Raw genomic sequence first — 17,500 nt, forward strand, 5'->3', positions numbered from 1 at the left:
GCTGGGGTCCTGTCTATTGCTTGTCATTTCAGGTGCTTAAATGTTCCCCTTGGCTGTGATCCTTTTCTGTTGCTTGGCGTGTCAGGTGCTTAAAGGGCCACCCTTGCTAGGATCCTTCTCTGTTACTCTGTGCATCAGGCACTGAACGCACCATCCTCTCTGGGGTCTTTCTCTGTTGTTCAGCTGCTGGTGCTGGCATTTGGGGAGTGAGAAGCTACAGTGAATGTTCCACCCCCTGCATGTGACTCAGCAGTATTGCCTTGCCTCCAAGGCTGCCTGGTTTTCCTCCAGAAGCATTTCCCTCCATAATCTCCTCCCTCACACCACCTTGGGCCATCTCCCCACAGTCAAAAGCAGACCTCACCCTGAGATTGCTCTCCAATACCTATGCTCCAACTCCCAGCCACTGTGCTTTCTAAGGGACTTGCGTCCCTGTCCAGCGTTATGTGTGGCTGTGACAAGGATTGTTTGTGTGATTCTCATTCCATTCAGAACTGTCACAGATCAGCTGCTTCACTCTCAGCCTCAAATGCTTCTCTGTTCCAAACAATGCCCCAATGTGGGGATCTGATCCCTGCTTCAGTTCCTCTCACACACAGCCACCCCCTGCCAGGTGCAGGTCCAGTCCTGCTCACTCTCATCTCTTTCCCACCTCCTTCCTTCATCCTACCAAATTTTGCATGGGTCTGTGTATGCTTTTCTGGCAACCAGGTACTCGTGCCCACTCTCAGATGGTGTTCTGTAATATCTTCTGTGTCTGAAAGTGTATTCGTTATGTATCCATGGAGAGAGGTGTATCCCAGGTCCACCTACTCCTCCGCCATCTTGTTCTCCCTATTTCCCCACCTCCAAACACAACCACACCATGGGGTTACAGCTTCAACATATGAATTTGTTGAGGGACATAAACAGTCAGTCCATAACAACCATGAAAACAATGCAGTAGTTATTTTAAATCAGGAAATTTAACATCAGTAACATATGTTATCTCATTTGTTTTCACCAATTCTGGTCCTGGATCTAATCTAGGATCACACGTTGCATTAATAATCATGTCTTTTTTTGACACTATAAAACTTCTAGAGGAAAACATAGGCAGAACACTCTCTGACATAAATCACAGCAATATCTTTTCAATCTATCTCCCAGAATAAATTATATAAAAGCAAAAATAAACAATTAGGACCTACTTAAACTCAAAAGCTTTTGCAGAGGAAAAGAAATAATAAACAAAATCTATCTACAGACTAGGAGTAAATATTTGAAAATATCTAACTGACAAAATTTACAAATAGTCCATGATACATAACAGCATCAAAACAACCCAATCAAAAAATGGGCAGAAGACCTAAATAGACATTTCTCCAAAGAAGACATATAGATGGCCAAGAGGCACATGAAAAGATGTTCAACATTGCTAATTATTAAATAAATGCAAGTCAAAACTACAATAAGATATCACCTCACACCAGTCAAAATGGCTATCATCCAAAAATCTACAAACAATAAATGATGGAGAGAGTGTGGAGAGAAGGGAACCATCATACACTCTTGGTGGGAATGTAAATTGGTACAGCCACTATGGAAAACAGTGTGGAGGTTCCTTAAAAACTAAAAATAGGGTTGCCATACGACCCTGCAGTCCCACTGCTGGGCATGTATCTGGAGAAAAACATGATCTGAAAGGATACATGCACCCCAGTGTTAATAGTAGCACTGTTAACAGTAGCCAAGACATGGACACAATCTAAATGTCCATTGGCAGAGGAATGGATAAAGATGTGGTACATACATACAATAGAATGTTACTCAGCCATTAAAAAGAATGAAGTAATGTCATTTGCAGCAACATGGATGGACCCAGAGACTGTCACACTGAGTGAAGTTAGAGAAGGAGAAAATGACATCCCTTATATATGGAATCTAAAAAGTGATACAGTTGAACTTATTTACAAAACAGAAACAGATTCACAGACTTAGAAAACAACCTTATGGTTGCCAGGGGAGGTCAAGCAGAGCGATAGTTAGGGAGTTTGGGATGGACATGTACACACTGCTATATTTAAAATGGATAACCAACAAGGACCTACATGGAACTATGTTCAATGTTATATGGCAGCCTGGATGAGAGGGGAGTTCGGGGGGAGAATGGATACATGTTTATGTATGGCTGAGTCCCTTTGCTGTTCGCCTAAAACTATTCCAACATTGTTTGTTAATTAGCAATGCCTCAGAACAAAATATAGTTTTTTTGGTCAAGGGAAAAAATCTGGCCACAAAGTGGTAGAAGCACACAACAGCTTTAAAATAATGCTTTGAAAGGATACAGGCAAGAGGATGTCCTCATAGCTGAAGACCTTCCAGGTGTTGAGGTCCTTTAATGGACCGGAACCTAGTGGTCCAGAGTTGACAATAAGAAAGTAAAAGAGAGAGAGAGGCTGATATCCCCTGGTTTACGCAGAACCCAATAAAGCTCTTGGCACAGGGCTTGCGTCGCTCACAAAGGCACCAGGTGCCCTCTTGAGGGGTCACGGCACAGTGCGCCTTCTCGAGAGGGTCTTAGAAGCCTGGGCAGGAGAGTGAGGACAACAGGTTCCTACACTCCAGAGAACTAGCCAGAGAGAGAGAGAGGGAAAGAAAGAAAGACACGGGGACCCAAGCTCTGATGGAACAAGGATGTTTAATTCAACATAATGTGGGTATATATACTGTCTTACAAGGTAGCATTGTTCAGCAAAGATAAAGATCAAAAGTTCAGACTTACAAATTATCAAGGAAACATAAGGCAATCCATATCAAAGAGAGAGGGTTGTAAATAATCACTTTTACCGTATGGTTCATAAAAAGGAAGAGGGTCGTAAATAGTTACTTATCACCGTATGGAAAAACTAACGAAGGAAATGCATGTATTCCTCAGCCCCAGGAGCGGTTTGCCACTCCACTTAATTCCTGAATATTCAGGAATTAATAAGGAACAAAGGATTCATGACAGATCCAAAACAGCACACAGGAAGCCTCCTGGTAAATGCTTCCTGACATCCAGGAACCACGCCAATCAGAAGGGGAGAAGGACAAGGAAACTCCAGTGTGAGGGGTGTCTAAGAGGGGACTTATATGTCAAGGTAGAAAGTCTCTGTGTAAGCGCCCTAAGGAGCACAAGTGGTTTGGGATCTTTTCTAGACCTAGAATTTATCTTTTCAAATGGCTACCTAATGTTGTCTGTAATTTTGAGGAGTATACAAAGCAGGCAGGCTCTAAATGGCTAAAAGTCTGCTTATTGGAGCTATATTTAAAACAAATGCACGTGTAAAAATTTGAGTTTGGCACCAGCAACTTTTCAGCTAAGGGTATTGGCCTGCTGTGAAAAAGTAAACAATATAGGGCTAGTATACTTGGGCCGTCTTTGTCTCATGTATGTAACAGCTCATCCCCCGGTCCCATGTTGTTTTGCAACCTGAGTTGTATGTTAGTTTTTTTTCTTAAGATTTATTTATTTATGGTTGTGCTGGGTCTTTGTTGCAGTATACAGGCTTCTCGTTGCAGTGGCTTCTCTTGTTGTAGAACACAGGCTGTAGGCGTGTGGACTTCAGTAGTTACAGCACAGGGGCTCAGTAATTGTGGTTCATGGGCCCTAGAACTGGCTTAGTAGTTGTGGTGCATGGGGCTTTGGTTGCTCTGTGGCATGTGGGAACTTCCCAGACCAGGGATTGAACCAGTGTCCTCTGCATTGGCAGGTGGATTCTCAACCACCAGGAAAGCCCCTGTATGTTATTTCTTAACACATGAGTTTGGAGTCAGTGCAAAGCATCCTCAAGACCCAGAATTCTATAAAGACACAGACTGAGATTTCAAAGCCCCTTCAAAGCCAGTCTGCCAATTTAGTAGGGAAACCCAAGAGAATCGATCAGGAAAGAAGATTTTTATTTGTTCAATCTGTTTAGTCAGTAGAGTGATATGACCTCTATCGTGTATATCCCTGACTTTCAGTAAAACTTGGTGTTATCTACTCATATGTAGAGAGATGTATTGGCAAGCATGCAGGACCCCACCCTCATCCTCAGACAAGCAACCAATAAGTAATTTAGGGCTATGTGGTTATCTAACACCATGGCTCCTAAACTATGGTAAGATTCAGTCAAGAGTTCCAGTTCATGGATGGCTAGTTTAATTTATGTGGACATAGATCTCTCTGGTCTTTTCATTGTTATGTGATGTCCCAAATGTATACTGTTTCTACTGCCCCCAAAACCAGTGATCCTAGAGTGGTTAGTATAAGAGGGACTCTGTGGAAAGCTCATTTGCAGTGATGGAGAGTGGTAGCTAGCATGATCTGTGGAGGCAAGTCCACGTGGAACTGGGGATGAGAGCAGCAAACTGCCTTTAAGAGCCAAAAATATTATTGAAGCAGATTAAAGCTTGATGCATCTCCCAAACAGGGCTACCATTTGAATTAGATGTGTCTGGGGCTCTGGAAAGGATGGGTTGGGCACCATGGCAGAGACAACAAAAAGAGAGAGTATCCCTAGGATTCTGTTTCCAGCTCTGGAAGGGAGCAGAAATCCAACATACCCCCATAGAACAACAGCTCCTAGCAGCATGCACAGCGTTTCTCCAGGTAGAGCCTCTTACAAAGTAACAGCATCATGAGAAAAACTCCCCTTCCTATCCAGGAGTGGATTGAGAGTATGTTCCATTGACCCACCTCTGTCATGGCTTAACACCCCCACTTTGACTAAGTGGCATGCCTATTCACAGCAAAGAAGCACCCTGTCAGTCAGCCCACTCTCCTTAGATTGCAGGTGCTACTAGGCCACGTAGAGTATGTAGATCCTCCAGATGTCCTCATCCCTATTCCTGTGGTAACCCCTGCAGCTTATAAAGTGGGAGTGGGGGAAATTCAAGCTGATGCCTAATATACAGTTGCCTGGAAACAAGAAATAAGATTTTTTTTCCAGAGAAAAAATTTATTTTTCAAAAAGATACATGAATTATACTTTTTAAATTTTTTAAATTGAAGGATAATTGCTTTACAGAATTTTGTTTTCTGTCAAACATCAACAAGAATCACCCATGTCCCCTCCCTCCCCATCCCACCCTTCTAGATTGTCACAGAGCCCCTGTTTGAGTTCCCCGAGTCATACAGCAAATTCCCATTAGTTATGTATTTTACGATTGGTGTCATTAAGTGGATATTAACACACATGATATTGGTTTAATTTGCTGGTGATATGAGGGCAATACAGTTGAGTATAGTAAAAATAGATTCCTTGGCCTTGCCCCAGACTAAATCATATGCTCCTTGGGAAGTGTTCAGTGGGCTGAACTCAGAGCAGTTCAGCTGGTGATCACTCATGATGCCTGGCCATTAGTCCTGTGCATTGACAATTGGGCTGTTCTAAAGGGGTTAACTCTATGACTTGAACAATGAAAAGCTGAGGGGTAGATAATCATGAATAAGCCCTTGTGGAGTCAGGATATATGAAGACATTTGGGCTCACCTGCAAGAGCCTGAGTCCATGTTTACTGTCTTCCAGATCCCAGCTCGCAAGGCACTGACACTCCTTGGCAATCAGGAAGCTGATTCCCTAGCTCAGGTATGTGACCTAGTAACTGACCCTTCAGTAGATACAACTGATTGAGTGCACAGGAAAAGCCATTACCATAGCATCCAGGTGGAATGCTATATTGCCAAAGATGCTGGATTGCCCTTGAAATGCAGTGACTTGGTTAATGCAGTAACAGCATGTCCTGTGTGTTCTATGCAATGTCCAAGGCAGCTGTCAAAGGGGTCTGGGGCCATCCACTGGAGTTCCCAAGTGGTGAGGGATTGTCAAGTTGATAATAGACTCCCTCCCTCTGAGAAAGGGTTCTAAAATGCCTTGGTTTGTGTGGACACTGCATCTGGCCTAACCCAAGCTTTCCTGTCACTGCACAAACCAGGCTGCCACCATTAAGGGATTAAGAGAAACTGAGTGAGTACCAAATAGATACCGTCATCGACTAGACAGTGATCAGGTGTCTCATTTCAAAGGTCACAATGTGAAAGACTGGGCAAAAGATCATGACACTGAATGGAGATTTCATCTCCTCTATAACAGGGCTGGTAGACAGCATGCAATGTTAAAGCAGCAGATTAAATTGTTAACCAAAGGTAAAACCACTTTGACTGTGTAGAACAAAGTACTGCCCCAGGCTTCAGTAAATTTGAATGACCAACCAGTAGGGCCTATAGCCCTATATGCCAGACTGGGGACCCCTGCCAAGATACCCAGCACTTCCCCTGGCCACCCTCTGTATACAGGGGCTGGTTTGTGAAGCAACATCATCCTTGGGTGATGAGGAAAAGATATGTGGGATCTTATTACCTCTGAAGTGCTAAACATATTCAGGAGTGAAATGTTCTCATCCCTTTTAGACCCTGGAGTGGGTATTTGTTTTCTCACATTTCAAGGGAAATGCGCAGCCTTTGCCAAGATAAAATTGAGCAGCTTTGTTGTGTAGCCACTGAAACTGGCCCTTCCTCAGTCTTCAGAGGGCCCCAAGCCCAGGCAGGTGCCTTAAATCCTGAATCATGTCCTCTTATCAGGGTATCAAGTTACCAAACCAGACTTAATCTTCATGTTTGGGAAAGAAGAGCATAAAGAAAAATCTAAAATTGCATAGGTGAATAAGAACTAGAAAGATTGGGGATAATGGATGGTGGATGGAAGATTCCAGCTAGTGAGGAAGAGGTTCCTTTGCTAATGAGGAAAAGGTTCCTTTGACGTGCCACAGACATGCCAACAGTATTCCTCAAAGGAAAAGAGGTAGGACATGGACAGGAGTTCTTTAGATTAAAGGACCTCTCCATGAATCTTCCCCTACTCTTTGCTTAGCTTTGAGAAAGAACCCTGGGACTTCCCTGCTGGTCCAGTGGTTAAGAGTCCATCTTCCAAAGCAGGAGACTCAGGTTCAGTCCCTGGTTGGGGAATTAAGATCTCTCATGCTGTGGGGCCGGAGAAGGCACTGGCACCCCACTCCAGTACTCTTGCCTGGAAAATCCCATGGACGGAGGAGCCTGGTTGACTGCAGTCCATGGGGTAGCTAAGAGTCGGGCATGACTGAGCGACTTCACTTTTACTTTTCACTTTCATGCATTGTAGAAGGAAATGGCAACCCACTCCAGTGTTCTTGCCTGGAGAATCCCAGGGACAGAGGAGCCTAGTGGGTTGCTGTCTATGGGGTCACACAGAGTCGGACACGACTGAAGTGACTTAGCAGCAGCAGTACCACGCTGTGGGGCAACTAAGCCTTCATGCCACAACTATGTAGCCTGTGTGCTCTGGAGCACATGTGCTGCAGCAAAGACCCAGTGCAACCAAAATTTTAAAAATAATATAAAATCAACATATAAAAATAAAAAAGAACGCTGCCTGCCTGCCATGTCCTCAGGATGTTATCCTTGCCTCCTCAGGCTGAAATGAACTTTTCTCGATCATTCTCCCCTTCCCTGGCCAAAATTTTTACTTTCCCTCTCTCCAGTTGTCATCAATTCCTTTCCTTACACAGACACTTAAAGAGCTGTCCTTACCTTTGTGACTTTCATTTCTACTTCTCTCACCCTTGTGAGAAACCTCAAGGTGTTTTTCTCCCTGTGTTTTAGTCAGATTCCACCCCATCCAAATTTAAACTTTCAAGGACTTCCATTATATGGCCCGATTGCTTGTTTCTCTCTGTTCCCCAAAATTGAAACTGTGGTGTCAGTTTTCTAGTTGTTTGCTGCCAGTACAAAGATAAACACTTTCTGTAATTTCAGCTTATATTTAGCAAGTGTGCTAAATTCACTTATTCAGAATGTATCCGTAGGTCCTTTGGGATTTTCTGTGTGTACATGTCACCTGCAGACACTGAGAGTTTTATTTATTCCTTTCCAGTCATTACTCCTTTTTCTTGCTTTATTTCACTGCCCAAGGCCTCCAGTACATTGTTGAATAGGAGTGGGCATAGCAGGTATCTTGTCTCAAGACAAGTTTTTACCATATCACCATTAAGTCTTTGCAATTTCTTTTAATGCACCCTTTATCAGACTTAAGGTAAGTTCTCTTCTAGTCCTAGTTTGTTAATTTATATTTGGAAAGGGTGTTGAGTTTTATGAGATCCTTTCTCTACATCTATAGAGATCATTATATTTTTCTCCTTTATTAATTACATTATCAACTTTACTGTCAGAGTTTTTTCATAATTCCTTGATGTTTATATTAATTAAATCTGTAGTGATATCCACTATATCATTTCTGATTTGAAAATTTGTGTTTTCCTTTTTTTTCCTCCCTTGATCAGCCCAGGGTTTCTCATTTTATTAATCTTTTCAAAGAATTTGATTTTCTCTATTGCTTCATTACGTCTGAAGGACAAGAAAACAAATGTGATGGAGGAATCTCCTAAGAAGTGTTAAGCATAGGTAGTAAGTACACTAGGAGCTTGAAATATGAGCAGATGTGTGAAGTACAGGTGATGACTAAGCAAGCAGCTTTTGAGACGCAGGCAGAATTCCTAAGATGTGTTAAATATAGTCAGCAAGTAAGTTAATAGCTTGTAGGATGCATTAAAGAGAATAAATGAAATCTATGGAAGAAACAAGAGTTACTGAAATATAGGAATGTGAATATCAAGTCGATTTGGGGAAGGTGTCAGGGATACACTTGTCAGAGGGCCTTGCCCTCTCTGCATGTCGTTGACATGGAGGAACTGTTCATTGAGCTGTGTGTCCTGATCATAGGCTGCTCCCATCCGATATACCTGTGGTCACCAGTGGGGGGCCTGGGGAAGCTTCTGAGACCACCTCCCACTTCTTCCCCTCAGTTCTCATCAACACGAGCTTCTGCATCACTGAGACTGAGACCCTACAGCCCAACTCCACAGATCCCCCTCACTCACCACACATACCACCTGGCACTCGCCTGGTCTGGTGGTCTGCCACACGTTGCCCACCCACACTCTTCCTCTATGCACTTACTAAACACTCAGCCCCATTTTGCCATGAGCCTGACTGCCTTTCACTCTGCCCCATTCACCACTGTCACACCCACTGTGCCTCATATTATTCCCAATTTACTCCACTTGGTCCACATTTCCAATATCCACCCTCTGTCTGCTCAAACTATTCACTCCCATTCTCCCTGGCATTGCTTACATTCAACTGTTTCTTCTCCAGTAACTCACTCTATTGCATACTTCCATTTCTCTGCCCTGCCCTGTTCACCCCCACTCTGCCCCTCATCGACTCATTCCCATACTCAGCCCTTCATCATCTTTCCTCCAATTCCATTCCATTTATCCACATTCTGCTGTTCATCCCCACTCCTTTGCCTCTGGGTCCCTGCCTCACTCACCTCTGATTACCTACACGGCCCATCACATCAGATTGCCACCTGGGCTCCAGGAAGCAGGAGTCCAAAATCAACCTCAAGTGGCAAGACCTGACCACCCCTCCCCATCCCACTTAAGGGTGACCTTTGATGGGCCAGAAAACCCCAAGAATATTTTTCTATCAGTAGGAGGATGAAGTTCCTTCTGTTTTTTAATTTTATTGAAGTATAATTGATTTACAATGTTGTGTTAATTTCTGCATAGCTAAGTGCTACATATTCTTTTTCATATTCTTTTCAGTCATGGTTTATTACAGGATATTGAATATAGTTCCCTGTGCTATAAAGGTGGACCTTGTTGTTTATCCATGCTAAATTTAAGTTTGCATCTACTAACCCCAAACTCCCAGTCCATCCCTCCCCCCCCTCTTCTCCTTGGCAACCCCAAGTCTGTTCTCTGTGTCTGTGAGTCTGTTTTGTATGTGCATGCTCAGTTGTGTCCAACTCTTTGAAACCCCAGGGACTGCAGCCCACCAGGTTCCTCTGTCCATGGGATTTTCCAGGCAAGAATACTGGAGTGGGTTGCCACTTCCTACTCCAGGGGATCTTCCCAACCCAGGGATCAAACCTGTGTCTCCTGCACTGGCAGGTAGATTCTTTATCATTGAGCCACCTGGGAAGCCCTAAGCTCCACCTTCAGCATATCTATATTTAAATGTTATGAAATCCTGTATTTGGAATCTGACTTCCTTTGAACAGTAACAGAACAAAACATGTTGTTTAAAAGTTATTTTTTGAGAAGGTAATACATCCACATAGTATAATTTTCAAAAGTTGTCTCACTCCCAATTCTTTCCCTCAAGCCACCCACTTCCCCATCCCTTTCCCAGAGGTAATCAGGGTTCCCAGCTTCTTGCATATCTTTCCAGAGATAGTTTATGCATATACACTCAATTATGTATTTACCATTTATTCTTTTTATATACAAATGGCAGCATAGTATTCTCACTATCCTGCACCTTGCTTTTCTCACCCAATAATGTATGTTGGATATCATCCCACATCACTATACAAATGGTGTCCAAGTTTTCTTGATCTATTCTTTTTTGTCTACCTGAAAGGTTGCTGTATGAACATGTCAGGGTTTCAGGAGCCATGTGGAAAGCTTCTAACCTTTTGTTTTCACAAACAGTACATCACTGAATACCTCTATATGTCCATCTTTTGGTACATGCATGAGTATATACAGTCCTAGAAGTGGAACTGCTGGCTCAAAAGCCATGTGTATTTTTGGTTTTGATTCTTTGGAATCATTCCTCCTTGAGTAAGTTTTCCTGGACTTGCTGTTTGCTGGAAGTTCATGTAGGGGAAGAAAAGGGGCCATGTTCTAGGCAGATCAGAGCTTTTCCAACTGGAATTTTTTTTCCCATTTGGTAGTTCTTTCAGACTTCTCCAGAGACAGTAAAGAGGGGCAGCTGTTGGGTTCTTCACAAGAACACTCCCTTCTCTTTCCCCAGCCCCTACCAACTGCTCCTCTCACAAGTATAGACTACTTTCTGCAAATATGGCTTGTCTGAGTACTTCCTTGTTGAGGCCCCTCCCTGTCTCTCCTGAGACTTCCATATGGGTTGAGGAAACGTCCCACCTGCCCATGCTCTGTTACCGCTGTTATGTATCTATATGGTCTTGCACTTAGGGAATAGCCTAAAACTTGGCTAAGAGTCCTTACCAGTGCTATCTCACATCTGCAGCCTTGACCACTCCTCTCTAGCCTTTGAAATCTCCTTGCACTGGTGCTTGATTTCCTCTGCCTCTGGCAGCCCTCTCATCTGTTTTCAGCTATTTCCTAATTTTGTCAGATACAAAGTCCTTCCTTTTCTCCTTGTAGCTTCTGGGTGAAGACTGAGATGAAAAGAAAAAAAAAAAAAGGCTGACTTTACTCCTTATATTTAAATCAGAAGTCAGAATATACTTTTTAAATGTTTAATTAATATGGACAAAAATGTCCTTCAGTGAACACAAATGCACCATCAACTTTCTAATGTGCAATGAGCTTGGACTTCCAAGAATGGCCTTTCCCATGGGCTTTCTTTCCTGTATGCGTTCTCTGATGTACAATAAGATTTGATTTTTGAGTAAAGGCTTTCCCACATTCTGCACACTTATAGGGTTTCTCTCCAGTATGAGTTCTCTGATGAACAGTGAATGTTGATTTTTCTCTGAAGGCTTTGCCACACTCAGTGCATGCATAGGGTTTCTCTCCTGTGTGTGTTCGCTGATGTATTATGAGCTGTGACTTCTGGCTGAAAGCTTTCCAACATACAGGACATTCATAAGGTTTCTCTCCTGTATGAATTCGCTGATGTATAATGAGCTTCGACTTTTCTCTGAAGGCTTTGCCACATTCATTGCACTTATAGGGTTTTTCTTCTGTATGTGTTCTTTGATGTATAATGAGATAAGATTTCTGGGAAAATGCTTTTTCACATTCATTGCATTCATAGGGCTTCTCTCCTGTATGACCTCTCTGGTGTAGCATGAGATAGGATTTCTGAGAGAATGCTTTCTCACATTCATTACATTCAAAGGGTTTCTCTCCTGAATGAGTTCTTTGATGTACACCAAGGTTTGACTTTTGGGTGAAGGTTTTCCCACACACATCACATTCATAGGGTTTCTCCCCTGTATGAGTTCGCTGATGCACAATGAGGGTTGACTTCTCGTTGAAAGACTTCCCACATTCCATACATTTATGAGGCTTCTCTCCCGTATGAGTTCGCTGATGTATAATGAGAGTTGACTTATCACTGAAAGTTTTCTTACACTCATTACATTCATGGGGTTTCTTTCCTGTATGAGTACTATGATGTATAATTAGATCAAGCTTCTGTATGAAAGATTCCCCACATTTGGTGCATTCATAAGTTTTTTCTCCTGTGTGGGTTTTCTGATGGACAATGAGGTTTGACTTCTGAGTGAAGGCTTTTCCACATTCATTACATTCATAAGGTTTCTCTCCTGTATGAGTCCTGTAATGTATAATGACAGTAGATTTTTCTCTGAAAGCTTTTCCACATTCTGGACACTCAAAGGGTCGCTCTCCTGTATGAGTTCTCAGGTGTATAATGAGCTGAGATTTTTGGCTAAAAGCTTTTCCACATTCTGTACATCCAAAGGGTTTCTCTCCTGTATGAGTTCTCCAGTGTACAATGAGGTGTGACTTCTTGCTGAAAGTTTTCCTACAGGCAGTACATTCAAAGGGTTTCTCTCCATTTTTAATTCTCTGATGTAGACTAAGACCCTTCTTTTGCCTGAGGGTCTTCCCACACTCTTTATATCCATAAGGTTTCACTCTGGGAGTTGTTTTCTCATACTCAGTATGGAAGAATAATTTTGCACATCCATTATCATATTTCTTTCCCACAGAACTTCTACTATATAAGTCTAAATTATCAACCATATTATATCCAAATGATTCATATTTCTGGGGCCTTTGTATTGAAGCAAAAAGATTTGTACTCAGATAAAGTATGTTTCCAAGTTCATTATAGTCAAGGCCACTCTTACTGGTAATTGTTTTCTTGTCAGGGAATCCAACTTGCATCAAATATTTATCTTGGTCATCCTGATGCTGTCTCTCAATCTGTTCATCAACCTGGCAGGCTTCTTCTAGAAAGAAGTACAATAAACCACCTTTATACTTTGACATTATGGAACGGACCTTCTTTAGAAATGTTTTGCCACATGAAAGCTAATACTGATATGTCATTTTATCAGAGTTCCTGGAGAAAGAATCTTGACCATCAAATCCTGTTCTTTTACTTAACTCCCACTTGCTAGCCTTTTTGTTACCAAGAACAGTCTTATCCTAACACTTCAGTCTTTTTTACTTCTACTTTTATATCACTCTGGGGACCTTATCACCCTGGGGACCTTATCACCCTTTATCTTCATTTATCATATGAACTCTTTTAACTATTCCTGATATACTATTGCTGTTGCTGTTAAGTCGCTTCAGTCATGTCCGACTCTGCAACCCCACAGACAGCAGCCCACCAGGCTCCCCTGTCCCTGGGATTCTCCAGGCAAGAACACTGGAGTGGGTTGCCATTCCCTTCTCCAGTGCATGAAGGGAAAAGTGAAAATGAAGTTGCTCAGTTGTATCCGACTCTTAGTGACCCCATGGACTGCAGCCTACCAGGCTCCTCTGTCCATGGGAGTTTCCAGGCAAGAGTACTGGAGTGGGTTGCCATTGCCTTCTCCTCCTGATATATTACTTCCACCTAGATAGAAATGAACACTGCGACTCATGGACTCAAATCTTCCAACAATCCTGAAATCCACATTTTCAATAAAATGTGAGAGAAAGATCCAGAATTAACCTTACAAAAACAAAGAAACCTAATGATCTTTGCTGAATTTGGATTTTTGCATTCATCCTAATGATCTTTGCATTCATCCAAGTTGGCATTCACAGTTCTTCAATACCAACTTCTACTTTTGCCTATACTATTTCCACTAAAAACTACATCTATTATTAATCCAAATCCTTCTTCATGTTTCATCACCCACATAGCCCAGTCCTGCATGTTTTGCTATATTCATAATCTAGATAAATTTCAAGAAGCAGTTTAGTCTTTTCAAAAAAAAGTTTACTCTGATCTTCTTATATAACTTTAACTTTCATTAACTTCTAAAGTAGTCAGTTATCTGTGCCACTCATTTAGACAGTTGAAAGCACAAAGCCTTGCTTTTAATATATCATCAATTACAAGATGCATATTACTCCACATTTTAATACCACTAAATCCAGATTCACCTTACAATCAATGACATGTCATTAATTGGTAGCAAATTTTCTTTCTCAGTGGTGTGTTTTAAAATCAATGGTGTCTTGGTCAGTAAATACTTTTTGCATATATATTAAATTTTTATTTTTTGTAGTTTAATTTTCTTCTCACCTTTTCCTAAAATTTTATACGAAAAATTTCAAACATACAAAAGAGTTGAAAGAAGAGTACAGTAACTACTCATATTACCACTTAGATTTAACAGCAACATTTAAGAGTAATACTGGATTTTAAAATGGATCATGCAGCTGTGGCTTCTCTTCCTATGACTTCCTTTCTTTCTATAGTAAAGCACTAGTCCTTAACTGGGTGTGAACATCACAAAGAAAAGTTTTTACAAAATACATTTGATGGGACCCAAGCTCCACCAAGGATCTGCTGAATCTGGACCTCCTTAGGTGTTAAGAAGCAACACAGCACATGTGGCTAGGGCTGTAATTTCTCTAGCCCAGGATCAAATCCTGGATCAGACTTTTACATGTTCTGTGACCTTAGGCATATTAGCTAATCTATTTGTATCTTACTTTCACATCTGGAAAACAGGAATTGTAAAAGTATCCACCTATTGTATGTCTATAGGATTAAATTAATTACAATAGGGCATGCATAGCACTTCAAATGTTTACTAGAAAAACTACTACTATAATAATAGCTACTACTATTATGATTAAGAATTATTATACTATAAAAAGAAATAAGGACTGTCTCAGGATATTTAATATATTCTTGAATTAAATGAAAAAAGACGAATAAAAATATGCACAGTAGACTACCATTTTTCCATGGAGGAAACAAGTATAAAGTATATAATTAAAATAATATAGGCTCATTCTGTAAAAAACAGTAGGATAAACTTTTAAATTTTAATAAATGGTTACCTATGGGATAAGGAAAGGAAAGAGTAGGATGGAGAGGGAAAGAGGCTGGACTTCTTTGAATATACATTGTTTTCTAGATTTGATTTTGGAATCAAGTAAATATTTTACAAATATTTTATATAATTATAAAGCAAAACTGAAAATAAAAGGATTACCTAATAGTAATAAGTATCAACTCATTCTGTATTTCCTAACAACCATGCTAAAAATTCTTGATTCTCAATGGCACCAACATGATGAGCTCAATTGAATCAACCCATTGTACACATTCAGCAGTCTCAGAATAATACTAACAATACTACCATCAGATGTAAAATTAATAAATTAAAAAAAATTTAAGCCCAGAATTTGATTTGGAAATATACATTTGAATACATGATGTATTTTCTCTTAAAAAATCTTTTACATAGTTCCTAGCTATGTCAATTTAATAAAAAGCCTAGAAAACAATTCCCTACCATCCCAACTGTGGTCATGAAACATTACCACTAAAAAGAACCAAAGCTCCTTGGAGAAATGGCTGCAGGGCAGGTACAGGAAATACATAATATAAGCCTGGAATATCTTGTAACAGAAAGCAAGAAAGCTACCAAAGACTCAGGACCCAACTTAAAGGGAAATCCACTGGCCAGAGATGGAGCAGTTTGATTTATAATAAGGCAATGGATGAAAACATAAAAGTGCTTAAATCCATAAGTCCATAAATGATACTCAAAAAAGACGTATTAGGCACCTTTGAATGATGCAACAAAACCAACTCATTTTGAAAACTGGTAAATAAATGGAAAAATATATGTAACTCATATATAATCAAATACAATTGACCCTTGAACAACACAGGGGTTGGGGGCACTGACCCTCTGCACAGTTGAAAATCCAATTGTAACTTATTGGCCCTCCATACAGGCAGTTCCTCCTCCAAGTCTGTGGTCCCATATCTGTGGATTCAATCAACCATAGATTGTCTAGCACGGTATTATTAGCATTGAAAAAGGCATAAAAGTGGAACTGCATGCTTCAAACCCATGTTGTTCAAGGGTCAACTGTAACAGATGGAGGGCAATCCCTCTTTATGGAAGTATTCCAGCTAATCAACAAAGAAGGAAAGTCCTTAAAAGTGCCAACTTACAAATTTAGAACAAATGATAGAAAATGCATAGTTTTTCCAACCATCTTAGTAATACAGTAAGCACCCTACATATGAACCTTCAAGTCTCGAACTTTTAAAAGATGCAAATGTGCATTCACATGTCCATTCACGTAAGTCAGAGTAGTACCATATAGCTGATTGTGTTAGTTGGGTACCGAGGCTAACTTTGTTGGACTTATGAACAAATTGGACTTACAAATGCACTCTCAGAAAGGAACCTGTTCATATGTAGGGGACTTACTGTAATTGATTCAGGCAAGAATCATCAGTGAACATTAAAACCACTGGGTAAAAAATTTTTGAGGAACAGGATGTTCAGAGTTGGGCAGTTCCACAAAATGTTAAATAGTTATCACACAGTCTAACAATTCTACTATGTATGTACTCACAAAAAATGAAAATGTACATTTCAAAACTTCTGCATGAATATTCATAACAGCATTATATTTAAAACAGAAAAAGTGAAAATAACCTAAATGCCCATCAACAGATGAATGGATAAACAAAATGTGGAATATCCATACAATTAAATATCATTCCACCATAAAAAGGGATGACACATACTACAATATAAATGAACCTTGAAACATACAAATGAAAGAAACTGGACATAAAATTCCACATTTTGTATGGTTCTATTTATATGAAATGTCCAGAATAGGCAAAACTAGAGATAGAAAGTAGATTAGTGCTTGCCAGGGGATGGGGGCTGGGGGATTGGAGGGTGACTGATAAGGGTTAGGAGTTTCTTTGAGGGGTGATAATAATGTTCTAGAAGTAGACAGTGGGGTTAGATAGAATATTCTGTGAACATACTAAAAATCACTGAGTTTTTGAGTTTCACTTCAAAAGCATGAATTTTGTTGTATGTGTATTATATCTTAATAAAGATATTTTAAAAGAGAATCAAGATGCTTTAGGAGACCGAATCTGATAGGAATATCTAAACTGGATAGAATCAGGTAATCCATCCAGAATTAGACCACTAGTGCCTAGGCCTGTGACTAATGTGGGCCTGGCTTCTGATGAGCAGTGGGAAATGAGAACAACAGAAGAGGCAGGGCTTGGGGCCAGGGGGCTGGCACTTATAAGACACCTGTATTACAGGGAAATGGGACTGTGCAGAAACTTATGGGTGAGCACCAACTTAAGGAGAGTGGCCTGGTGGGTGTAGAACAGGGGAGAAGGTGTTAGTCTTAGGTGTTGATATCCCTGTCCTCCATAAACCATCCCTGAGATATTCCTGAAAGTCATTTCACAGACCCTCACCCCTGA

General features: G+C 40.8%; 1 protein-coding gene across 12 annotated transcripts in view; it reads right to left on the bottom strand.

Moving 5' to 3' along the window:
* Nucleotides 1–2,661: 2,661 nt before the first annotated feature.
* The window catches only part of ZNF182 (zinc finger protein 182), a 32,111-nt gene continuing 17,272 nt past the window's right edge, over nucleotides 2,662–17,500 (bottom strand). For 9 of the 12 annotated variants that reach the window (XM_024988083.2, XM_024988082.2, XM_024988086.2 and 6 more), the window contains one exon: nucleotides 2,662–13,016. In XM_024988083.2, the coding sequence (XP_024843851.1) occupies nucleotides 11,386–13,016 (1,631 nt within the window). In that variant the 3' untranslated portion in view covers nucleotides 2,662–11,385. Of the gene's footprint in view, nucleotides 13,017–15,932; nucleotides 16,014–17,500 lie in introns of all 12 variants that reach the window. The other 3 variants (XM_024988085.2, XM_024988084.2, NM_001046311.2) reach the window with 2 other exon arrangements.

Source organism: Bos taurus, chromosome X (assembly GCF_002263795.3).
Source record: "Bos taurus isolate L1 Dominette 01449 registration number 42190680 breed Hereford chromosome X, ARS-UCD2.0, whole genome shotgun sequence".
NCBI lineage: Eukaryota > Metazoa > Chordata > Mammalia > Artiodactyla > Bovidae > Bos > Bos taurus.